This window comes from Bubalus kerabau, chromosome 6 (assembly GCF_029407905.1).
Source record: "Bubalus kerabau isolate K-KA32 ecotype Philippines breed swamp buffalo chromosome 6, PCC_UOA_SB_1v2, whole genome shotgun sequence".
NCBI classification, from domain to species: Eukaryota; Metazoa; Chordata; class Mammalia; order Artiodactyla; family Bovidae; genus Bubalus; species Bubalus kerabau.
The window spans coordinates 57,150,642-57,176,020 of record NC_073629.1 but is presented as its reverse complement, the minus strand read 5'-3'; the positions used below and the strand labels follow the sequence as shown (position 1 = coordinate 57,176,020).

General features: G+C 42.5%; 1 protein-coding gene and 1 long non-coding RNA gene across 4 annotated transcripts; one reads left to right on the top strand and one right to left on the bottom strand.

The window, feature by feature from the left end:
- Nucleotides 1-2,608: 2,608 nt before the first annotated feature.
- LOC129656162 (uncharacterized) lies at nucleotides 2,609-5,568 on the bottom strand. Its single transcript, XR_008716243.1, has 2 exons — nucleotides 5,480-5,568; nucleotides 2,609-2,776 (listed from the first exon to the last, which is right to left on the bottom strand). It is a non-coding gene; the product is annotated as an uncharacterized LOC129656162 (long non-coding RNA).
- Nucleotides 5,569-5,981: 413 nt separating this feature from the next.
- LMO4 (LIM domain only 4) lies at nucleotides 5,982-22,322 on the top strand. Of its 3 annotated transcripts, XM_055585266.1 has the most exons (6): nucleotides 5,982-6,441; nucleotides 6,576-6,715; nucleotides 9,241-9,479; nucleotides 16,805-16,901; nucleotides 17,297-17,452; nucleotides 22,018-22,322. In XM_055585266.1, the coding sequence occupies exons 3-6, from the start codon at nucleotides 9,244-9,246 to the stop codon at nucleotides 22,024-22,026; spliced, it is 498 nt and encodes a 165-aa protein (XP_055441241.1). In that variant the 5' UTR covers nucleotides 5,982-6,441; nucleotides 6,576-6,715; nucleotides 9,241-9,243; the 3' UTR covers nucleotides 22,027-22,322. The 3 variants fall into 3 exon arrangements, with proteins under 3 accessions (XP_055441241.1, XP_055441239.1, XP_055441240.1); XM_055585264.1 differs by lacking the exon at nucleotides 6,576-6,715; XM_055585265.1 differs by lacking the exons at nucleotides 5,982-6,441; nucleotides 6,576-6,715 and adding an exon at nucleotides 8,895-9,047.
- The last annotated feature ends 3,057 nt before the right edge of the window (nucleotides 22,323-25,379 follow it).

Below are 25,379 nucleotides of genomic sequence, written 5' to 3'. Positions count from 1 at the left end.
CAATTGTTTTATTTCAATAAAATTAACTTTTTCACTATGCTTTTAAGTTACCCTATAAAAGAGAGGTTATGACAACTTCCTAAATACTGATTAATATAAATTTGGTGGCATATTTACCAAATTAGAGACATATGGATTGCTTAAAAAAGAAAAGACTTTAAAACAGCAACAACTTTATCACATGAAACATTTAGTGAGATATTTTTAAGTGATTTTGAGAAATACAAAAAAACGGTAAATTTAAAGTATTTAAAACCAAGACATAATTCTTTGAAGTATAGTCTTTTAGATGAATTCATTATGAATCCCTATTCTCTTTAAAAAGGTTATTTTATTGACATTTAGTTGATTCACAATGTTGTGTTAACTTCTGTAGTATAGCAAAGTGATTCAATTATACATATACATACACATTCTTTCTCATAGTCATTTCCATAATGGTTTGTCACACACTATTGAATATAGTTCCCCATGCTATACAATAGAAGCTTCTTGTTTGTCCATTCCATACATAATATAATTTCAGTTCAGTTCAGTCGCTCAGTCACGTCTGACTCTTTGTGACGCCATGGACTGCTGTACGCCAGGCTTCCCTGTCCATCACCAACTCCCGGAGTTCATTCAAACTCAGGCCCATTGAGTTGGTGATGCCATCCAGCCATCTCATCCTCTGTCGTCCCCTTCTCCTCCTACCTTCAGTCTTTCCCAGCATCAGGGTCTTTTCCAATGAGTCAGTTCTTTGCGTCAAGTGGCCTACATATTGGAACTTCAGCTTCAGCATCAGTCCTTCCAATTAATATTCAGGACTGATTCCCATTAGGATTGACAGGCTGGATCTCCTTGCAGTCCAAGGGACTCTCAAGTCTTCTCCAACACCACAGTTCAAAAGCATCAATTCTTTGGTGCTCAGCTTTCTTTATAGTCCAAATCTCACATCCATACATGACTACTGGAAAAATCATAGCTTTGACTAGGTGGACCTTTGTTGGCAAAGTAATGTCTCTGCTTTTTAATATGCTGTCTAGGTTGGTTGAAGGCAGGAGAAGAAGGGGACAACAGAGGATGAGATGTTTGGATGGCATCACTGACTTGATGGACATGAGTTTGAGTAAGCTCCGGGAGTTGGTGATGGGACAGGGAAGCCTGGCGTGCTGCAGTCCATGGGGTCGCAAAGAGTCGGACACAATTGAGCAACTGAACTGAACTGAGGTTGGTCATAGTGTGTCTTCCAAGGAGCAAGTATCTTTTAATTTCATGGCTGTAATCACCATCTCCAGTGATTTTGGAGCCCCTAAAATAAAGTCTCTCACTATTTCCATTGTTTCCCCATCTATTTGCCATGAAGTGATGGGACCAGATGCTATGATGTTAGTTTTCTTAATGTTGAGTTTTAAGCCAACTTTTTCAATCTCCTCTTTCACTTGCATTAAGAGGCTCCTTAGTTCTTCTTTGCTTTCTGCCATAAAGGTGGTGTCATCTGCGTATGAGGTTATTGATATTTCTCCCAGCAATCTTGGTTCCAGCTTGTGCTTCATCCATCCCGGCGTTTTGCATGATGTACTCTGCATATAAGTTAAATAAGCAGGGTGACAATATACAGCCTTGATGTACTCCTTTCCTGATTTGGAACCAGTCTGTTGTTCCATGTCCAGTTCTAACTGTTTCTTCTTGACCTGCATACAGATTTTTCATGAAGTGGGTCAGGTGGTCTGGTATTCCCATCTCCAGAAGAATTTTCCACGGTTTGTTGTGATCCACACAGTCAAAGGCTTTGGCATAGTCAATAAAGCAGAAATAGATGTTTTTCTGGAACTCTCTTGCTTTTTTGATGATCCAACAGATGTTGGCAATCTGATCTCTGGTTCTTCTGCCTTTCCTAAAATCCAGTTTGAACATCTGGAAGTTCACGGTTCACATACTGTTGAAGCCTGGCTTGGAGAATTTTGAGCATTACTTTGCTAGCATGTGAGATGAGTGCAATTGTGTGGTACTTTGAGTATTCTTTGGCATTGCCTTTCTTTGGGATTGGAATAAAACTGACCTTTTCCAGTCCTGTGGCCACTGTTGAGTTTTCCAAATCTGCTGGCATATTGAGTGCAGGACTTTCACAGCATCCTCTTTCAGGATTTGAAGTAGCTCAACTGGAATAGTTTGCATCTGCTAATTTCAAACCCCCCACCCTCTCTTTCTTGGCAACCACAGCACTGTTCTCTATGTCTGTGAGCCTATTTCTGTTTCATAGATAAATTCATTTGTGTCACAATGTAGAGGAATCCCTATTCTGAAATGCTGCAGTCTCTCTGTCTCTACTACTGTGCAATACCTTCCCACTCCCTAGCCAACACCACCACCATGAAAACTGGCAGCCACCTACATGCCATTTGTCTTCTGTCTTCCTCATGACATCTGTCGGTAACTATCATTGCCTCTTCTTCTCGCCACACCTTTTATACTTTGAAATCGTCCCAGACTCAAGCTTTTCAGATTCACTTTGACTGAATCTTTTGATTTCAAGGGATCTCTATGATGAGAGCAATAAAGGTAGGCAGATTAAAAAAAAGGCGGGGCTTTCTAAAAAGACTGCCTTCAAAAACAATTTTACATTGCCTTTAAAAGGTTTAAATGTTTGTTTATTCTTGAGCAAGAGCTAGGGCATTTTGATGTGGAAGTTGCCGTATCAGCATCAAATAATCTGGCCTTTCTGGGGGCACAGATGGTGACGTGGGTCTGTGTGGAACCTCTGGGTGTCTACAGGATATTCTCAGAGAACCATCACCTGGAGAACAGAAGAATGATTATGATTGGAAGACTTAGAGGACAAGAAGGGAAGGTATGGACAAAGCATTTTGGGGTGAGTGGGGAGAATGTGGGCTTGATCTAAGATCAATACATTTAATTAGAATGTAAGAAAAGAAATAATTTGAGTTTCTCTTTCTTTTCCAAAGCACTGTATTCTTATTTGTCATTTATGGTGAGTAGCTAAATGAGTCTATGACATCAAAAGAGGTTTCTTGAACTGCTGGGTATACTATAACATTATTATTTTGAATTCAGGCAATTTTACTATATACTACAGTACTCTTGCTTGAAAATTCCATGGACGGAGGGGCCTGGTGGGCTGCCATCTATGGGGTCGCACACAGTTGGACATGACTGAAGCAACTTAGCAGCAGCAGTAGCAGGATTATTTTGAGCACTGTTCTATATCAGTTTGAAGAACACTTGAATAAAGAACTGCCTTACCTGTAATGAACATGTATTTACACAGTTTTTGTAAATTTAGCATCAGTGAAAATAAAAGATTAACATTGCTACCCCATTCTATTAATAGCAGGCTCTTGCAGACCAAAATCCTACTACTGATACTATTCAGATGAGAAAGGACTGCTAAATGCAAGGAATGCAGAAATAAAGACTACCCAGAGGTGGCGCTCTGGTTAAAGTACACCTGGTTTTTGATTACAGGGAATGTATTTACTTCCTACCCCTCTAAATAGAGACTGTTAGCCATCATCGCTTTTGTATTTCTATAACCACAATATTAGGAAATAAAGGTCTTTGGTAACATCCTCTCACCAACTCCAATCTGCAGGGACATGTGTAAAGTCTTCACTCCATTCACAATCAGAGCCAAAACACCATCTCCTAGGCCCCTCCAAGCCTAGAGATCTGTATTCAAAGTTTTATCCATCCTTTTCTCTTCCTTTCCTTCCATAGAAACTATGATCCTTTGGACAATAACTTCGTGATATCTAATGTTTGATTAGTTTTCTAACATTTCATTTTAAAATAAAGATTTCATTTTAGTGTACATACTTTGGGAAATAAAGCACCACAATTCCTTCCAGACCTATGTATTAAATGTTCTATAGAAAATAATGTTTTTTTAAAAAGAGGAAAGATAAAGATGATTTGGCTTGATTCCTTCATTTGTGGATGAGAAACTGAAGGGCCAGAGCAGGAAATTTACTTCCACAGGTCAAATCAGAACTTAATTGCAGCCCACTAAGATCTTGTGTCATCTCATTTTGATTATTATAAATTATTAACAAATTGAAGCTGAACTAGGGGATTAAAATGTATTATTGTTTACTGGGTTCCTTTCATCGTTTGGTTTAATTGAGTTTTTTTTACCAACCTTCAAGGAACATTACATTTTTTTAAGTTGGCCTTCTTTAATCACACCCATCTGCAGCTGTTTTCTATCCAGAACATTTTAATTATTATTATAGTTTTAAAGATTAAAAAAATATTTTTCATACATGCACAAAGTGATTTGACCATAAAAATGAAATTTTAAGTTCCAATCAATACAAGCAAGCCATTTCATTTCAAGGTGCTAGACATATAAAGAGAGGCGTGTTCTAACTGATATTTAAAAATGTCCTCTGCTTGATGTTGTAGGCAACGACTATAGTTTCTTTTGCAGACTTAGTTTTGATGGTTTGAAAGACAGAAGTCCTCCCAAACAGACGCTAAAACCATAGATGTTGAACATCTGCATTGTCTGTAGCTAGATTCTTCTGCAGGTCCCTTTTCTCAATCTAGCAGTGCTGTATGTAATACAATATGAAAACTTGTCCCACAAGACTGGTTTTACTTAATGATACTTAGCAGAAGGGCTTTGCACTTTCATGATAATTTCCACCAGAAAAATCTCTCTGGAACTTACTAATAATAATCAGACCTAATATTAGCCTCAGATCGGAGATTTATTAAACCTATTTAGCAGAGCAGATAAAAGTTGAAGGACTAGGTATTTAAGCATCTAGGCTGAACTGAATGAGACACTCAGACTACCACCCTTAAAGCGTTCCTCAAAACTTGATTTACACTAGAAATAACTTTTCTTCTCTCCAGAGGCTGTGGGATTTCTAATACTGCGATAACTTCCATCACTCTGAGGGCTAAGAGAAATTTGGCGTCTCATTCTCTACAGTGGGGTGGATACAAGGGGCAAGGGTTTTTTCCCTAAAGTTTTCCTGAACTTTGAAAGTAGACTGTGATCTTTTTACCAACGTTGATAAATACCTATGAAATGCCTAATGGGCCCTTAGTTTATACATGGATTGATGGGAAGAAGAGGAAGTAAGCAGGCAGTGTTTTGGAACTACTGAGTTCCTGACTGTTTCTACCTTGTGAATTAAACTTCCACTAAGGTTCATAAATCTCTAACATGGTGAATTTAAAAAACAAAAACACCTCAAAAAACACAGCACAGATCTCCACAGCTCAGAGATCTCTTGAAAGCCTTCCTACCCCAACAGAGACCCATTTTCAAGGCAGATGTGAAGTAAGTTTCCTAAAGGGCTCTTCTCGGCGCGAGGGACTGGCTGTCCCCGAGGGACTAGTGGGGCGGGTCCCGGGGATACCTCGCGCGCACGGAGGGCAAGTGGGTCCCCGGTGCCTCGACTCGCCCTCCCGGGCCGCGCGGGACCGCCCCGGGGGGGTTTGCCGCGCCCGGGTGACTTCTCCCCACCTGATACCGGCCCTTCCCCGCTCCAGCCTCGGCCCGCTCCTCCGCCTGGCTCTCTCCCCCGCCCCCGGAGTCTCGTTTCAGTCATCCCTTTGTCCTTGCCCGGATTGGCAGGTTTTATTATTCCGCCTGAACAATCCGGCCGCCCAGTGGCTGAGGGTCGCTGACGTCGGCGGCAGAGCCGGGGAGTAGTTGGGATTTTGCTCTGTCAGTAACACATGTGTAAGAGCCGCGGAGGGAGCGAGCGAGCCGGCTAGAGGCCAGCGCCGCCGCCGCCGCCGCCGCCTCCGAGCCGGGCAGCAGCAGCCCCGGCAGCGGCGCAGGCTCCGGCGCGCCGGGCCCCGCCGGCCACAGCTCCTCGCCTCCCGGGAGCACTCGCCCCCCGGCCGCCGCCGCCACCGCTCCCGGGGCTGTTGTGTCTGCGGCCGCTCCCCGGCTGGAGGTGCAGGAAGCTCGGCCGAGCCGCTGCCGCCGCCAGCAGCCCCGAGCGAGCGGGCGGGCGCGCGGGAGGGAGGCAGGCGGAGGTGGAGGAGGAGGAGCGCGGGCGGGGCGGGGGCCGCCGGGCGGGGGAATATACAAAGTGAAGCCACATTGCCAAACTTGCAGCAGCGATTGCAGCAGTTGCTGCCGCTGCGCCGCGCTGCGCGGGCCGAGGGCTCCTGCAGCTGCTCGCGCGGAGCCGGAGGCGGAGGAGAACGGCGAGGACCGAGACTGACACTTCTGCTCCCCGCCGCCCGCCACTTACGCGGGGCCCCCCAACCTAGCCTCAGAGCTGCGCGTTAAAAAAAAAAAAAAAAAAAAAAAAGCGGCCCTTAGCCCCCTCCTCCCCTTTCCTGCTTCTGCGAGAACATCCCCCCTCCCTCCAGCTCCGCCAGCCGAGGCGCCCCTTCCTTGGAAGCCGAGCGGCTTCGCTCGCATTTCGCCGCCGTCGCCTCTCGCAGTATTGCAATATAGGGGAAAAGCAGGTAAGGGGACGGCTGGGGAGCCGCGGGCAGGGAGGGGGGAGAAAGAGGAGAGGGCCGATTTGGGCCGGGGCTGTTTTCTTTGGCTTCCTTCCCTTGACCGTCCCAAATTGCAAGTAAACAATACGTCGGCTTAGATAATGCGCGAGTCTGAAACTACCGAGGCCGGCCTGCGAGCTAGCACGGAGGACAGCCCCGGGCCGCCAGCTTTGTAGCGGTTCCTGCTTACAAAAGGGTTCTTCTTGGAGATGGGGCTGTTGGAGACCTTGGAGGGAAGGTGGGTATATTTTCAGTTCCGAAGGGAAAGGCTGGAGGTGCTATAAGGGTTTAAGTCTGAGAAGTAGTGTGGGGGAAATAGTCACGACCCTCCACTCCACCCTCCCCCCCCCCCCCCGCACACACTATTTTTGAAACAGTGGCAGAAAGGATCTAAGTGAGCAAGATTGGGTATTGCTGGTTCTTTTAAAAAATTCCTCTTGGCTTATAAGTCTTTTGTTCCAATCCAGAAGAAATCCGGTGAATCACCTAATTAAAATCAAGACATGAATTAAGCATCCATTTTTGTACTACAAATTGCCAGCCCTACGTTTGTCCCTCCCTTGGTCTCCATTAAAAAACACCAGAGACGTTGTTAAAGGGGGGCAGATTTTGCCTCTAGCTGCCAGTTCTGCTTTCTATTTCACTGACTATCCCAGGACCTAAATTGCTTGGCTATGTAATTACTAGAGTATAAGCCTATTTAACTTAAAAGCTTTCTTTCTTTTTTTTTCCCCAACTCTAAATGAAACTTGATGAGGGCCCGTCCTTAGTTATCAGGGGAGTCAGTTTCTGGTCAGTCCTCTTGATTCATCTCTTTTAGATTTAATCAGCATTAAGGTATTGCTTGTCCTTAAGAGCTTTAGCTAATGGGGTTACTGGATGCTTTTCTCAGTGTAGTGTTTCCTTTAAAAAAAATACATATATATTTACCTCTCACCAAAGATGGGGGCGGGGAAGAGCTTGGAATCTCCTCCCTCCCTCTCCTCTTTTAAAAAGGAATTTGGAGCGATTAAAACGGGGGGGGGGGGGGTTGTTTAAAGACCTAGGGCAGGAAATGCAGATTCATTTGGGTTAGGGCAAATTGTAACAAAAAGCAATTCCTCGAGTAAATGCATCAGATAAATCAATTTACATAAAGGTATGATGCATTCGGATAAATGCAATGCTAATGGGTTTTAGAGTGGTCCTGTTTCCAAAGTCTCAGGGTTTTGTTACAGCTTAATTGGTGCAGTTCTTATTCTGGTTTATTGTGCGGTCACTGGACACACGTTCCGGGACTCTTTCGGAGGAAATGTGTTTAAAATCGGCCTATTTAAGGAACCCGAGTCCTTGTTTCGTTCCCTTCCCCTCATTTATTTTTTTTTTTCCCTCCTGCAGTAGCCAAGTTGGGCTGGGGACAGGCAAAGTTCGCCCTCTCCCTTCTGAGGTATCAGCTGAACGTCTTGAGCAGATAGCCGGGAGCCTCGAGGGGAGCCCACACTCTCGGCTTACAGAGGACAAAGACAAAACAGGCTGCTTAATTGGCAGTAAATAACTTGATCTTTTTATAGAATAAGTGACTGGAGGAACACGAGGACTTTATTGGACCCAGGATTGGAGGCAACAAATTAATCGGTTTAGGCTAAGCTTTATAAATTGATTCCTATATTATACCCCAGTTGCTTCTCTCGTGACATTAATTAGAAAGAGTGGGGGATTTTTAAAAGCAGTTTTTGGTGACGGCAAGACTGGCTCGGAGATAACTTGTGCATCCTTTAACAGTTCCTTCTCGCATATTATCTGTAACGTACCCCTGGCTCCCCCCGCCCCTTTGGAGGAACAAAGCTTTAGCATTTAAATTGCTGATCAAGGGCAGATTAGTGAGACCAAAGTGGAGAGTGTTTGTATAGGAAGTTAACAGGCATCCTAAAGTTCAATGATCTATTATTCTTGCCTGTGTCCTGAAAACCCAGAGAAAACACTGATTGATCTTCAAAATGAAATGAGATTTGGAACAATAATGGGAGATGGCGGTCACCACAATGGCATGTGAAAGGTGCTGTTTAAAATACGAAAAACCAGTTTCGCAACTTTACACCCCCGGCCCCCCCCCGCAAACACACACACCGTCTCCTCGCCTTCCCTCCCACCATCATGGTCTCCATCTCCCCTCTGCTGGTTCCTCCCCTCCTTCCCTTTCAGAAAGCCGAACTATTTCCAACTTGTGAACTGCAGCTGCACTTCCCGGGGCAGAGCTCGGGAGGGAACGTGGCTCCGGCGGGGGCCGCCGCCTCCCCACTCCCCTCGGCGAGCGCTCTAGGCTCTGCGGGGCCTGGGGAGGGGCCGGGCGCGGCGGTGGGTGGGTTTGACCCTCATTTGCTGGAGGCGGGCTGCGAAGGAGGGAGGAGGGGGCGGTGGGCGGAGGGGGCGGTGGGCGGAGGCGGGGGCCGGGAGGAGGCGCCGCGAGGGGTGGAGCGCGCCGCGGAGCCTGGCTCTCGGAGTTTTGACAGTACCCGAGCTGAAATTGTCAGCGGCGGCGAGCGCTGGAAAGTTGAGAGGAGCTCGTGGCCCCAGAACAAAGCTTGAGAAAAGTAAACAGGCGGCTGCTGCCGGCAAGACTCCCTCCTTCCCTCTCTCCGTCTTCCTCCTTCCCGCCCTTGCTCTGCTGCTTCCTTCCAGCAGCTCGGGGGGGGGAACGGGTTCGCTCTCTAGCGCGGAGATTACTAACTTTTGCATTGCCCCTGTTTTGTCTCTCTCTCCCTGTCTGCTTCCCGCCCTCTGCAGACCATGGTGAATCCGGGCAGCAGCTCCCAGCCGCCCCCAGTGACGGCCGGCTCCCTCTCCTGGAAGCGGTGCGCAGGCTGCGGGGGCAAGATTGCGGACCGCTTTCTGCTGTATGCCATGGACAGCTACTGGCATAGCCGGTGCCTCAAGTGCTCCTGCTGCCAGGCGCAGCTGGGCGACATCGGCACGTCCTGTTACACCAAGAGCGGCATGATCCTTTGCAGAAATGACTACATTAGGTAAGACTTGGCTGCCTTTTCCCCAACATTGGCGGGCAGAGCAGTAGCAACGCCAAAGATTACCAAGGATTTTAAGGAAAGAAACAGGGCACCTCTGAGAATACACCTCAAAAACCTGGCTGGTTGAAATTTAAGGGTTAAAGAAGCATGTGTTAGTCCTCCAATTTTTAATGGCAGATTAATCGTGAAGGCCACACTAACTGAAAACTGCACATCTGGTGGGACTGGGCCGCTAGGTGTGCCAAGGTTGCGCACTCTCAGGACCAGAGTTTCAAGTGGTCAGCCCCAGTTGGACCCTCCACTAAGAACAAACATTTCTAGTGGGAGTTAAGCTGCTTTCTTAAAGCAAGGTAGGGGCCCACACAGGAACTCGGAGACAAAAGATTGACTTAAAATTTTGTGTGGTTAGTGAGAAATGATTTGCGGATGGTGATGGCTGATTATGATATTTACATAAGCACCTTAAACTTTCTTGAGTAGAAAACTGACTCATTCTTTGTGCCCCTTGTGAAAACTGCTAGTTACCTATCAGTTTAAAGACTGTCATATTTCTTGTAGCAAAGGAACCCAAACAAGAAAAAAAAAAAACTTAATGGTAATGTTTCTCTTTTTGTACTGTTACTTGGAGGCTCGAAATACTCCAGTGTTAGCCTGTGGTTTGTGATGTAAAATTTTGCAGTGCTTTCAATTGAGGAATGTTCAGATTTTGGGTTTTTTGTTGTTATTTGTATCACTGCCCTTGATCCCCAAAAGAGATTTAGGAAAAGAGGCTATAGAATTATACTAATCTTGCATTTTAAAGCAATGTATACGAACATTCATATGCCCATGTAAGCAGCCTTTTCCAACAAGTTTCAGTGCAATTAATGGAAAGAATTCAGGAGGTCAGGTGCCTACAGGATCTTTTCAGGTGAACTCAAGCTACTTAAACTCATTAATTTGAAAGGAGGCATTTGAAGGATTACACATTTAATTTGAGTAAATGGTTTGATAGACTGATGCACATGAATGCTTCTAGGAGGTGTTCTGTTTCAACATCCAGTAATTAAAAAAAAAAACCCACGCCCACACAGTTGATATTAGAATACCGCTCACTTTAAAAAACTGCGTTCTATTTAAATTTCTGCTCTAAACCCTTTTCTTTATAGAGATTAGAACATTTTTACTCTTTCTTCTATGTGGGTTAATCAATAGATGAGGTATTTTTTTTTTAAGTTTAGCTCTATTGTGATTCCCTCACTCTGGGTCTAAAACTGCAAAAGACCCCAGTGCAATTCGGAGCTGAGTAGTATGGCTATGTTTATCGCAGCGATATCATTAGTGTAAAATGATGGAATAAGGTGACATTTGGTTTTCCAGTAATGCAGTACTGGCCTCCTCAATCAGCCAAGTTAAAAATATATGTATATAGATACAGGAAGGGAGAGGGCTTTTATTTTTAAATTAAGAGGGCAGCATTAATTTCATAAACTGGTTTTTTAGAAGTGTTGGAAAACCAGCAGGAGCATGGGTGTAATGCTTTCTTATTCTCCTTCCAAGCAATGCCATGAGCTTTGACAGTATTGTAATTAAATAGAGAGCAAAACGGTGGTAAGGAGGGTGGCTTAAAGGGGAAAAATTGACAGTGCTGTTCAGAAGCAGTGAATGGTACAGATTCATCTCCTTTCCATGTGCCTTCAGAAAACATTCTGATTACGACTAATTAAAAAGAAGATGGGTCCACTTGCATTCCCTCGGGACAGGTTTAGGCAAGTGGCTTCCTGGGAATCACTTCCATTTCTTTCCTTATTCTTGGGAACAAATATCAATGCCCATTTGGTGTTTTTCTCGTGGCTTAATGGAGAAAGGAAGGATGTGTGCCCAACCCCAAACATCAATTAATTGAGTTCATATTCTCCTTTCCTTTCTTTTTTCATTACTGAAAACTGGAACCAATGCTGGTGAACCAGAGGATACCCTGAGAACCTTAGATTTGTCCTGGAGAGATGTGTTCTAGCTCAGTACCAAATTGATCTTTTCCTCACACTGCTTAGAGCTCAGCAGCAGCATCTTCCCCCCGCCGCCCCCCCCCCCCAACTCCCCATTTTTAAGGGATCTCCTAAGACTTCCTTCAGTGTTCCTTCCTTCTGCCCACCAAGATGCCAAAAGGGTGGGAAGGAGCGGAGGCGCGTGTTCCTTTCCCTCTCAGCTACTCCCTCCCCAGCCTCCCCTCTGTCCACTTGTTGAAGGCGCTTTCAATTCTGCAGTGACGGCCGCTGAGGAGCAGGACTAATCCGCTCGCCGGCCACCAGGTGAAGGGGACTCTTCGGCTCTATGGCCCCAGCTGGGACCACAGAGCGATTTATTAAGGGGCTTCTAAACTGTCTGACTTTGAGGTTGTGGTTTTTTGTGGTGTTTTTTTGAAAACAACCAAGATCTGGCTAAAAAGCTTCGGGAGAGCTGGGAGAGGCCCGGGGAGGGGAGGGGGCTGGAGGAGGAGGGTGCCGCTTTTCCCTAGTCCCTTACCCCTGGGCGACCGAGTGTCGATTGGGCAGAACTGAACTTCTGCCTCTTCTCCCTCCCAAGATTTCAGCTAAAACCTTGCTGCAGCGAATCCGCACAATTAAAAGCTTTAATTAGTGGCTCCTCCATTTTCTTAGTTCTGATGGGCTTTATCTAATGAGATCTGGTCTCTGGCTTAGATCTGCTCCGAATGACGTGTCCGCAATGAATGAGAGCTGCGTCGCAAACAAAACATTTAATTAACAAAATTGGCCTCTAAGAGAGAGAGGGAAAGACGAGGAGGGGGTGAAGGGAGAGGAAGGGGAGGGTGCATCTTAAAGGGGCCAACGCCGGCCGGGCCCGGCCACCTTACAAAATTACAAAAGTAGGCGAACCTTACCAGCGCCCTTCCCCAACTACCCCCCAGTTCTGGAACCCCCAGCTCAATCCCAGCGCCACCAAGTAGCTTCAGAAACTCTGATTCTCTTTCTTCGAGTCCTCCTTCTCTACCCCCACCTCCGGCCCGAAGACTGGCGCGGAAAGTGCAGCGAGAGGAGGAAGTTCGGGGAGATCGACGGGTGGGGCTACAGGTCCTGTGAGGCGAGGAAACGCGCCGGAAGCCCGGTTGGCGGTTCTCGGCGTGCCGGGTCTCGTCCGCTCGCTCGCTCGACCGGGCGGGGGCCAGGCTAGGGGCCGGTGGCGCCCAAGGCCTCAGTGGAGGCGCTTGGCCGCGGTGCCTCGGGCCCGCGAGGGGGCGAGCGCAGGGCGGGAGCTGGACGAGTGGGTCGCGCTTTCTCTGGGCTCTGCTCAGGAGGTTCACGTGGCGCCCGCAGCCGCAGTGAGCGCTGCGCGGCCGTGGGTGGGGGCCCGGGGCGGGGGGACTGGTGCTGGTGGGTGGTGGAGGGTGTGTTTGGGGAGGGGGTAGCGTTAGGAACGGAGGCGCCGCCAGACAGCGAGTTCATTTCCCTGGTAATCAACAGCAAGCTGCTATATTCAGAGAATGCTGTCCCTTTAATTGAACAGGCTAGGTAATTAAATGGCACTTTTCCAATAGGACGTGCTAGGTAAATCTAATAGTTGGTTATTTAATATCACTTTGAAGTCTGCCCACTCAAGCACAATGACAGCACAGGAGCATGTGAACTATTAGCTAGGAAAAAAAAATCCGAGGATCTCAAAAATTAATTAAATCGCATGCAATTTAGGGGGAACGTTTATCTTGATTTGTCATAACAGAATTAATTCAAGGCCTCCAATTCACTTGGGGGCAGATCTGTTACTCTGAATTAACCAAGCGTAATTTGGCTGATTTTTTTTTTCCCCCTTCCCTCCCCTCTCTAACGCAGCAGTTTCGATTATTCACAGCCCCCCTCTTAAGTATCAATAGCTTCTGGTGCTTTTAAGGTGCTTGGTCTCTAGTTATTCTGAAGTATCTTTAATGGACTTGGCTCCAGGCATAATTTCTGGGTTGCATTTCTTTGTTACATTTAATATAGCTGGTGCAGAATTTAGATTAAATATAGGAACCTGCTGGAAAACCAATTGCATCTGGATCAGTAGCTGTGGATGTGCATTTTTCTCCTAGATAGGTTGCTGATATTTACTTGCAGGTACAAATGTATACATTTCAGCCACACTCTTAGAAACGTACCTCTCCTTGCCTGAAAGCAGTTTAGAAAACAGCCAGGTAACGCTAGTATTGCATATATTTTGCTTGAAGTAATAATGCAGTGGAAAATAGGCCCACCTATTGGTCACTGAAGTTAGGGAAAGATGCTAAGTATTATTACTGAACTAAAAATACAACTTGCTCTCCATCTCTTTTCTGTCAGCAAGGAGAGCTGGAGCTGGCAAACAGTACTGGCACTTCAAGGTGTTTTTCCTAGGAGCAAAGCACCTTTAAAGTGTGGAGGTTTGGTGGGGTTTCTCTCTTTTCCCTATATAAGGAACCTCTTGATGTTTGTGATTGATTGCATTGCCCAAATGCTGAAATATTAACGACCTTCTTGGACTGAGGACCCAAAGAAAGGAAACTGAAACCGATTCTGTCATCACAATTAAAGACTCCCCTGGCTTTAATTAGCCTGACCTGGGGTATATCTCCCTGTTGCTTGAGTTAAAGAGAAAAGAGCCCATTATAGTCCAGTCTGAGACCGATAGCTACTTAATTGAGCACCTAAAGCCTCGAGCCTTTTAAATCAAACACTGTCCTGGACAGTCCCCCTGGTTAGATAATTAACTCTCCAGCGAGCAGAAATGTTTAAAAAAAAAAAAACCACAACTTTTCAGAAAAAGGGTGGAATTCTAATGGTAGCCTTCCTCTTTGGTAAAAAAGGGATTAAAATGTGTATAGACATTTAAGTGTTCTGCTCTGAGGCAGCCTTAAAGCTGTAGGCATGGAAAGATCTTGAACTCCATTAGTAATATTGTTCAATAGCACATCAATCCTGAGTAGATCGTGGTCATTTTCAAACTTTGTACTTTCTGACACTTTAGGAATCCCGTGCTTTTTGTGGCTGATTGTTCCCTGAAGGTTAGGAAAGTGGCACTGGAGAAAATAAGATGTATGAAAAGCTTTTGGATTACACACAACTGCCCTGATTATTAAAACACACTTAGATGTTGAAGACATACAACTGACTTTACTCAGGGTGAATTGTTAAATAAATGAACACTTAGGTTGGGTAATCAGATCGGTACTGTGAAAGGGTGTTTTTAAGATGGAGTGTCATTGTGTACCTGTTGGTAGTGACAGCCATAATTATAGACTCTTATCCATTAAAATCCTTCTGGGTTACTCTAAGAGAATATTTGGTCCTTGGCTCCCAATAGAATTCTGTTCCCTAACCCTATTATCTACACTACCCCCTTTTTATCCTCAGCGTGTTTTTGGCTACATCGACAGGTTTTTAACTTTATTCTCACTCGAAGTGTCTGAATTGGTACCCCTTTTGGGTTTTGAAATAGTCCTGCTGTTGATCATAAACTCCTTCCCAGTGGCAGTGCTAATTCTCTGGTCACACTAACTCTACCCTTCTGAGAAGCCCCCCTGCGGCAGCAGTGACAACCCACACTTGCAGGATGCTGTGAGTGAGACTCTGGGAGGTCCTCGTCAGTGCTCCTAAAGTGGTCCAGCGTCAGGAGATGGCAGGCCAGTGGCCCCCTTGCTCCCACACGGTGTGGTCGTGCGGCTAGAGGTCCTGACAGTGTATTATTTCAGCTTTCTCTCTAACTGCTCTGATTCTGCAAGAATGTGTCAATGTGTCGTGGATCTCAGACTAATTAGTTTTGAAATGGAGTTTTGATTGAACTCTTCAAATCGATGCTACTGCAAAATTTGTTTCTCGGGCTTCCTATTAAAAGCCATCTTAAGGGGCAGTTTTACTACTCTCCCTGTCGTTCAGTCGATACATTTAATAACAACTTACAGGCTATTTTCAATAAAGTGGCGACAGCAAATTAGTAGTTTGAACATGACAAGCCTCTTCTGCAAGACCAGATTCTGAAAACTCAAAGCAATTATTTTTATATAGAGGCATGCTGCAATCATTCAGATTACGGGGTGTTCTATAGGAGTGTGTCTCCTGGTTTGACACAAACTGCATTTTATGACTTTATTTGAACAAGGAAAAAATGCAAATATTAATATTTATGACGACACCGATATGTTAATTTGTAAGTCCCATTACTTTGTTTTTTCATTGTTGAAAAGTGCCTCTCTGGCCCTGCTTGCTTGTTCCGACAGCACCTTTCAATGTGAAATCATTTTGGTCTGTTTAATAAATATTTGTGGATATTAAAGAGGAAAGCCCAAAAGCAAATAAAGCTCCCCAGCTTGAATCTACAGATTCCATAAAAGCCAAAGTTCGGTGTTCATTAAAATATTTTTTGTGCCTGTGGAAGAATATAAGGAATTATGTATATATCTTTCTTCAGTACACCACACTTCCTGGAGCTTTCCCCTCCTCTGCAGCCTTCTCCTTCTCCCCCTCCTCCCCCCCATGGCAGATGTTGTGGTCTCATTTGATTGCATAGGAAAACTGCAGTGATACAGCAAACACCCAGAGAGATATGATGACAAATGGGTCCAGATCCCGGTAAATTACTTTCTGCTCAAATCGAAATTTCATTCAGTTTGTTGCTAGCAGAGATGAAGTAATCTAAATTGTGGACTCAGGAGCAGATAGAGGGAAGTTGGAGCAAGCGTTTCATTATCAAGAGAGAGAGAAGGTTAGGATGAAAGAGATGAGCAGAGGCAAATCTTAAGTGTTGACACCATGATTGAAAAGGTTAACCCATACACATTATATATCAACCTGGATAGCAGAGAGTTTCTAATGGAAAGTCTGCACTGATGGAGGTTTACGGGAGTTTCAATACACTGAGCATGATGTCTTCTTAGATATACAATCAAATCCTCTTAACCCTTTTGATGACTCATATCTCAAGATATGATTAAAGTACAAAAGAGTTCTTCATATAAGTTCAAGGACACAGTGCATTTAAACTCCAGTCATGAATTGTATCTTTTTTTTTTTATGATGAACTCAGTAATCTGATAAAATGTGTGTAGAACAGAATTGTTTTGTATTTGCTAGAAGGGTAAGTCAATATTTTCATTAAACCTGGGGCATCCTCTTCCTCTGCGGTAGGCAGAAGTTACCTGTGACCCCCAAAAGGATTTTTTCCTGGATGATGTAAATCACTTATAAAATTTGAAGCCTGAGCCTAAAAATTCCGCCTCTGTCAAATACTTTCCAAAGGGAGGGCCAGAGGCTGGGGGATTTCTTTCTTTTTCTTTGGTTTGGGATTATTCATTGGTGTCCCCATCATCTTTGTTTCAGGTTATTTGGGAATAGCGGTGCTTGCAGCGCTTGTGGACAGTCTATTCCTGCGAGTGAACTCGTCATGAGGGCCCAAGGCAATGTGTATCATCTGAAGGTAGCATCTGCTCCTCCTTTGTGCTTTTAAAAGAACCATACCTTTCCCGCATGGAGACAAAGCATGTCTCTTTAGTGGGAACCCTGTTGTCTCAAGCCGCAAACACAGAAGGAATCCATTGAAATTGTAGTGTGGCAGTGATGATTACATACCCGCCCCCGCCCCCCACACCGTGGGAAGCACACACCTATTGGTCTCTTTCCCCCTTTAGCTTGCTCTAGTTTCTTGCATCTGGGCTTCTTATTTTCTAGAATCATGTCGAAGGAAGGAAAACACCAAGCCATAAGTGGCTCCCTGTACTTGACAGATAACCTGCTTAAAAACAGTTTACAAACTTGTGACCACAAAAGACTTAATTTGTACTTGTTTTCAGTGGGTTTGCTTTTCCCTTGCAGTGTTTTACATGCTCTACCTGCCGGAATCGCCTGGTCCCGGGAGATCGGTTTCACTACATCAATGGCAGTTTATTTTGTGAACATGATAGACCTACAGCTCTCATCAATGGCCATTTGAATTCACTTCAGAGCAATCCACTACTGCCAGACCAGAAGGTGAATACCTCGCAGTTACTAATAAGCTCTATTAGAGCAAGTTGGAAGGTTCAACCTAAGTCCATCTAGTGAGGGAGTTTCCTAGGTGGTTGTGTTTTTGCATGTCCTTTTAAAGAAATGTAGGCTACTCATACATACATGTTCAGGAATAGAAGAGTTGATTGATTAAATTGTGAATCTTCTGGGGTTAAAAAAATCCTGATTTAGTTACAACTGTAGCTTTGCCAATGTTGAACGTGTTATCTCATGCAGTCAGGCAAAATGTAAAACTTCCCTATAACCACTTCTTTATCACGCTAGACAATTTTGAAATTCAGAAATACCAGCTGACTAGGTTATTGTGGGGGGAAGATTAGAACATTTATGGTAAGAAGAGGGAATAAATGTCTTTGTTGTGAAAGAATGATTTCTTCATTAATGATAGCAATTCGGATACCTGCCTTCCACACCCAGTTTACAGCGCTTTGAATTTTAGAGGAGCGGTTTTATGAACCATTCTGGAATTCCAAGGGAGAGCATTTTTGTTGATTCACAGTCCTATAAGATTTAAATAAGTTACAACTTTTTTTTTTTTAAAGTTCTACCTCTTGCTGATCACTTTGGGCCATAGATAGCTCCCATTATTAAAGATTATGTGTTTTGATTCTTATCCGCAGCTGGAGAGTTTTGGGACCAGAGTTAGAAATGAGGAAATTATACAGATGTATGAATCATGTAGTATTAGAGGGCACTTCAGAGGGAAAATCGGGTGTTCAACAGTTGTCCAGCACCTCCAGTACTGGATAGTTTTAGATCTATTTTAATCTCCTTAATAAGTCCTATAGCTATGCAAGTGAGTGCATTTTGATAACTGCTGTGCCTAATTTGTAACAATTACTGTCAACCTTCAGTTAAGAGACTGTTCATTCCACACTGGCCCAGAAAAGAGTGAAATGTATGACTTGTGCGCATAATTTTATTCACATCGTATTTCATACTGATTATGTATTGATGACATTGATTCATTTACTCTTTACAGCGCCACTTGCATGGATATTAAATCTTATTGACCACAGATGAATTTTAATTTCAGATTGGTGATAGATTTTTCCATCAGCTCTGATAGTATGTTTGACTTTTTCATCATTAACCCAGGCAATCACACAGCACTGAGTTATTGCATTGAAACAAAAAGTGCACACTTCACTTGGTAATTCTTTATGGATTTACAATAGGAACTTCATTAATGTCTGTTGTGGGGATCACAAAAAACAACATTTATCTGCAAATAGGAATTTAGCAAGCTTCAAAAATCTCAGGAAAAAATATTAGGCTTCTTTGTCTTCCGTAATGCATTTTCTTAATATTGTGTATAGGGAAAATGACTAATATTTGAAAACTATTTAAAATTATACTGCCATCTTTTAATACTTATTTTTATCATTTTCTCTTATTCAGGTTTATGGAGTGATTTTAAATGTATTTTCCATTGCATTATTAGGTAAAGGTTAATTACATCAAAGTATGTGTAGTTTTCCTTATTTAGTTTACTAATATGGGAAGCTACATAGAATACTATTGTAAGAATGGAAGTCTAATTTTTTATTGCAAATTAATCAGTCACCATCAATGAGCCATTTCAAGCTTCTTTAAGAAGTGCCAATACATATAAATACTTACAGATTTTTATGTTTTCAGCTGTAATTAAGTGAATCTATAGGGCACAGTTGAGGACAATAATGGGTAACAAATATCTTGAGTTATCATTTCAGTTTGGAGGCAAAGCCATTGGTAGTTATACTTGGTAGCCCCCCTGCCAAAAAAGAAGTACAAGAATAAAACCTACCACCTCTGATGTAAAATCGTAGTTTTCTACAATTACATCTTAAGTTTGTTGCTGGTGTTACACCATTTCCTGCCCTGATTTAGCAAGGCATAAAAAATTATAGAGCTACCAACGTGCATGGTGAAAATTGAAGGATATAGAGACAAGGTGGAGAATGTTGCCGGACTGAACAGCGCTGAATACAGGACACAGCGTTGTTAGCCTGGGACTAAGTGCACAGACGTGCAATAAGTATAAGCATGGTCTCACAGTACCATCTTACTGAGCATAGGAGGACCTAAGTTGGGAGGTGTTAGGGAGGAAAATTGGAAAGAAAATCTGGTTTACGTGTTTACAGCATGGCATGTATTGTGCCTTTCGTATAAGTCCATACCTTTTGCAGGGTGGGAGAGGTAGGACATTGATTTTGGAATACAAGATATATTAGGCAATGAATAAGAGACTGTCGGTGTGTATTTTCTTAATGTTGGAAGCCAAAAGGAGACAGGTGGCCTTCAAAAATTAACAGCTCTTAAAAGGCATAAGGAAAGATAACTTAAGGATGTGTTCTTATGAAACACTGGTGAGAAGCTGTGTTTTGGGGTTGATATTAATTAAGAACATATCCCCATTGGCCTAAATGTCTCACATTTTTGCCCTTGGTGTTAGGCTCACCATGAGCCGGGTCAATTCACAAGGCAATTTTTGTAAATAAAGGTTTGGGATAAGCTGAACATGGTCCAGAGAGACATTAACAAGAGGGCACGGGGGAAGAGATAATGAAAACACTGCCTGGTGGAACATAAACTACTTTTTGGACTTAGAGAAGGCTTTAAAATGATTTTTCCCAAACCCTCTGGCACTTCTTTTCTGGAGGAGAAGGGATGGGGAGAAATGACAAATAGCTCCATTTTATTATTTTCTTCTCTCTAGTTCTCCATATTTTTGGTAGGGAAAATTGGACATTAATTTTGGCCATTTTCCTTCTGTTCGCAGAACCAATTACGTTTTTAGTGCATGATGCATAATAAATATACCCAGGCATCCTCTGGCTGAAAAGTAATGAGTTGATTATTTGTACATCCCTTCTTTAAAGGCAGCTAATTGTATGGAAAGTATAGGTCCCCGTCATCTGTCCCCTTTCAACTTTTATCCTCCTGAAATTTGTTCCCAGTGTCTGGGATGTATAGTTTAGTTGTTGTTCTGCATCATTGGCTTTTGTATATTCTGAGAAAAAATGATTTTGAGCTTTTAAGTCATAGAGTCTTTTGACTAAAATCTCAGACCACTAGTGTTCCAGGATCTACAAAATCTTACAGCCTGTTTTGTCTAAAGGAGACTTGGCTGCCCTCTGGAGAATAATGTCTTGTAGAGAGCTATGTACATAGAATCAAGAATTGTGGCAGTGGCAATTTTTTTTGTTTGTTTTGTTTGTGATAAATTTTGCCTGCTCTGGAATTCTTTCCTGCACTCGGGAGTGATTGTTCCATCTAGAATAATCTGTGTTTTTCAGTAAAATAAGAGATCACATCTCCTTGGTTGGAAGAAAATTTAGTGAGAGTTCTAGTTTGCATACCACTTCACAATTCACCCGTAGTAGTTATATAATTGGTGTTGTGTGTGTGTCCATCGTAGAGGACATTTGATGCTCATTTATTAAATATGCTTGCTGGCTGCTGCCGCATCTTTGTTCTGGACAGACAAATTACCTTTCTCACACTGAGCCTCTACTCTGGGGAATTAAGCCTCTACCACTTTAATTAGCTTGGAAGTAGGGGGTTGCAGCTCCTAATAGACTTCAGGCTTTTACTAAGTTAGGGAAAGGGTGAAACGAGAACTTCCTGGGAAGCTCAAAATGTCATTTAAAAACCATAAAAACCTAATATATATTATTTCATTGCAGTAATTGCAAACAGATTGTATTTGACGACCGTGTGGAGTATCATTTCTAACTGAAACATTAAAGTTAGACTTCCATGGAACTACTTCTATAATTGAGGACGTCATGAACACATTATAAAAGTTTGATTCATATATTTACAATATTTATGTAATAGTAAGTGGCATAGCAGATAGGAAATACTAAGGGAAGAGTAGCATCTGAATGTGTGTGTGTGTGTGTGTGTGTGTGTGTGTACACACGTGCATATACACACATACCTATAGGTGGAGAAGGATATGGTGAATAAACATCACATGGGGATTTAAAAGAATAATGATAATTGACAATATTCGTTTAGCTTTTATTAAGTGCCAGGCACTGCTGAATGTACTCCCATATATTACATAATCCTTACTACAGTCTTATTATCCCCACTTGAAGGATGAGGAAACGGAGACCTAGACACTTAAGTAACTTGCAAAAGGTTACACAGTTGTAAATATTAACACAAAACTTCTTGGAGAGAAGGGACTTGCCTTTAAGATCCAAGTACAAGGCAAGATGTTATAATTCATTCTTTTCAAAAAGAAACTTGCTTTTACAGAGTTCAGTAACTCACTGTAGAACTTTACATCAGAAACTTTCCAGTAGTCCATTTATTGTCTCATTTTCTCCACTAGTAAAAGTGCAGAAAATGTTATGCTTTAGTTCTTCACTGCTGGGGTAAGTAGCATAGAAAGCCTCTATCAAGTCACAGTTGGAAAGTAATCCAATAAAAGAAGATTAGTGAATGTAGGGAAGACAAAAGCAGTCGTGTTTGAGTTTAATATCGCTCAAATTTAGCATTTTAGCTAAGATGCCCGTTTTTATTTCTTGCAGGTCTGCTAAAAGGTCAGAGTAATGCAGAATGCGTGCCTTCATCTCAGATCTTGTTCATCACAGGTGGATCCCATGTGTCTTCAGTAGACAAGTCACCTTTGTAGCTAGCACCAGTGCCAGCTCCATGCCATTGCACCTTCTTTAGTCTTGATTGCTCTTCCCGCATTTATGGGTGTATTAAAATGACTGAATATGAACATTAAGGACTCCATGAACCTGGGCTAATGGGAGACTGTAGAGAAAATGAAAAAAGATCCACCGGAGGACATCTTTGGGGGGGGAGGGAGCTTGGGAGGAGGGAAATGACTAATGAAGCTAATTAAAAGAAGCATTCAAATCTGCTTTCTACCCTCATTAACAATTAGCAGGGCACTGGCCAGAGTTTGTACCCTGTGTTTTACCTTAACAACATTCTGTTTGCTCTTTGTATATTTAAGTGTTGTAAGGAAATGTGTTTCAATCAAAACTGAACATGAGATAAAGGAAAGAGATGTGGCTTTTGTGATATTCTATCACAAACACTTTTATTGTATCTCTGTAAAATACATTGTATGTATGCATGTAAGTGTTTTTGTCCTAATGTTGCTACTCCCATGGCAAAGACAAAAAAAAGAATGAAAAAAGAAAAAAATTGGAAAAAAAATCAGGCTCATAGCAGCTACTGTGTAGAAATTCCCCCCTACTTCTAATTTGCTGAATGAAGAAAAAATCTTTTATTTGTGATATTTTCAGAGACATTTGCTCTAGTATGGTGTATTTAAATAATAAAAACTTAAAAGAAAAAATATTCAATGGAGTTTGGGTTCAAAAACTGCTTTTTCTTTTCTGTGTTTTGGAAAATTTTAGTGTTTTTGTTCTATACCAAGTTCACTTTAAAAAATCTTAGGGGGTCAAAGGAGGTGGTGCGTATGTTTTATTTAGCTCTGAGCCAATAAGGTATTCTTCAGATTCTTTAACTGTGCCATTTTTGGCAGGGGTACAAAGCCATGTTTCTAAAGGAGTCCTTTTTATAAGTTCAGAATATTCTGTTAACAGCACGTCATTACACTTTTATATCACAGTGAATTTTTTGTGTTTATACATATCCATTTATTTGATTCTTCAACTATTTCATTTATTCTTTTTTCTCAATAGGAAAGCCTTGGGTATTGATGGAAAGCATGGTAAAGAATGTGGCATAACCGTCTTGTTCTCTTACCAAGTTTATAGCTTTTGAAGGAAATAGCAGTTCTAAAGCATACCTGTACAGATTTTGAAGTTCCATTAGTGCTTAGGAACCCTGAGCTCTCTTAGGGTCGTCTTTGATGGGTGAAGCCGCCATTTTCTGCTGAGCTTTTAGCCTCATGCAGTCTGCTGTATGATTTGTTTATTTTGTTTTGTTCTTACACTCCTGTACTGACTCTGCCTTTCCATATGTTTGGAGGGGAGGATTTGGATTTCATTTAGTAGTACTCTTGAGATATTTGGTCGCCAGTTCTAGGCAGCAGAATCTCCCAACATGCGCCTGCATTGCCCGCAGATTTGTCCTGCAGAAAAATGTCTAGGCCAAGGATTCAGTGGACTTGGGGCGGGTGCTGGAAGGAGGAGCAATCTGAAAGGCTGCTCTGCAAGGTTGTTGGATGTGAGCAGAACCCAACTGCAACTTCTCTCACAGGTTAATAAAGCCAGGTGTGTTCGCATTGATACTTTTAAGTTTTATTTTCTCATTCCAAAGAAAAGCTTCCATACAGACCTACCTTGTCTCTGAGAATAGGAATCGGTTCTGTAGAGGTCAGGCTGACCACATCTCAGCTGGCTGTCAGCTTCCCTTTGGGACCTCCTGCTCTCAGAGATTCCAGGCCAAGAGGAAAAAATGTTTTCTAGCTAAAGACCTCCTATAAACCTCCTGTGAGAGAATTTAAAGGCAAAGTTAAAGTGAATAGTTTATTAGAACTTTATAAAAAAGAACATGCAGAAAAAAAGTTACATAAACAATACCTGTTAGAGTTGGATCCTTGGGGAATTTCTAGGAACTAGTTTTGCTGCTTTTTTTTTCTTTAAGATAACTTTAAGGGACTGTGAACGCTTCAGGATAGAAAAGGAGAAATGTGTTCATGAGAATGCAAGCATCTTCCCTAATTCTTTTTGGCATGAGCACTCGTGTCCCATATAATGTAGAAATTCAAAGGAGATAGTTAATAACTTCTAGTCAGTAATACAGCTGTGGCATTCAGTGATGTGGAGGGCTAAGGTCATTAAAGACTTTAAATGAACTATTATATGGCTGGTTCCTCAAGCACTGCTGCGTATTTAATAACGAGCTTCTAAAAGCATTTCTTAAGTTGCAGACCTATAAGATTACAAATGTCACTCATGTTAGTATAATCCACATGCAAGTGATGGAGCCTTCTCTTTGATGTGCTAAATTGGAGAAGGACTAATGGAGCTATGAATATACAACAGAACATATTTAAGTAGTAGTCTTGCTTTAGGTAAAACACTTCCTTGAAACCAGAGGCATTTCAAACAATAAAACTGGTCTCTAATGGGGATGCTCCGTGGATAGAAAGCTACTGAAAACACTCAGGTTTATTCAGATGTGAGCAGTGATCGTATTCCTCTCCCAACCCTGACATTGCTGGGGAAAAAAAGAAAACCCACTTGCTTGTTCACCTTTGATCGCTGCATTTGATGTTAGTGAGATGTACTCTGTTATTTTGAAAGGACTTATTTAATATTAGCCACGTCATAGAGCAAGATGGCCCTAGTCCTTAACAAGCCAGTGCAATTAAAAATAAAAGCAAATGTGACTTAGCCCAGCTGAACTCCTGATTAAAAAAAAAGTTTATGATACATATAAATGTCTCAATCATGCAAATTGTCAATCTTGCTAATGAAACAATTTTGTAAAAAGATTGTCCTCTGAAAGAGTTTAATTTTTTTTTTTACCTGTCTAGTTAGATTTACACAGCCCGAAAGGCAGAACAGCCTGAAGGAAGCTTTTCCAAACCAAATTGTTTGACACAAGAAACTATTTCCACCTCTTCATGACTTATTAGGAAATAGTTTAACACAGACTGTAGTGTCTTATAAAATATGAAATGAGAAAACTGTCACTGAAATGAAGCTTGTGAAATTGTCATCCTCTTAATATTTATTTAAATTCTTTTGCCCTGATTAGCACTGATATTTGAAAACTAATAACCTAAAATGAAGCTCTTAAATGGCTTGCATGTCAATATAATAAGGTTCTAATGTGCACTACTATTTATATAAAATATTTCTTAGGGCCAATAAATTAAATAACAGTGAATCCAAGATCTGTCTATCAAAACACTATAGTGAAGGGTTTCCAGGTAGCCTCGATAATTGTAAATTGAGAA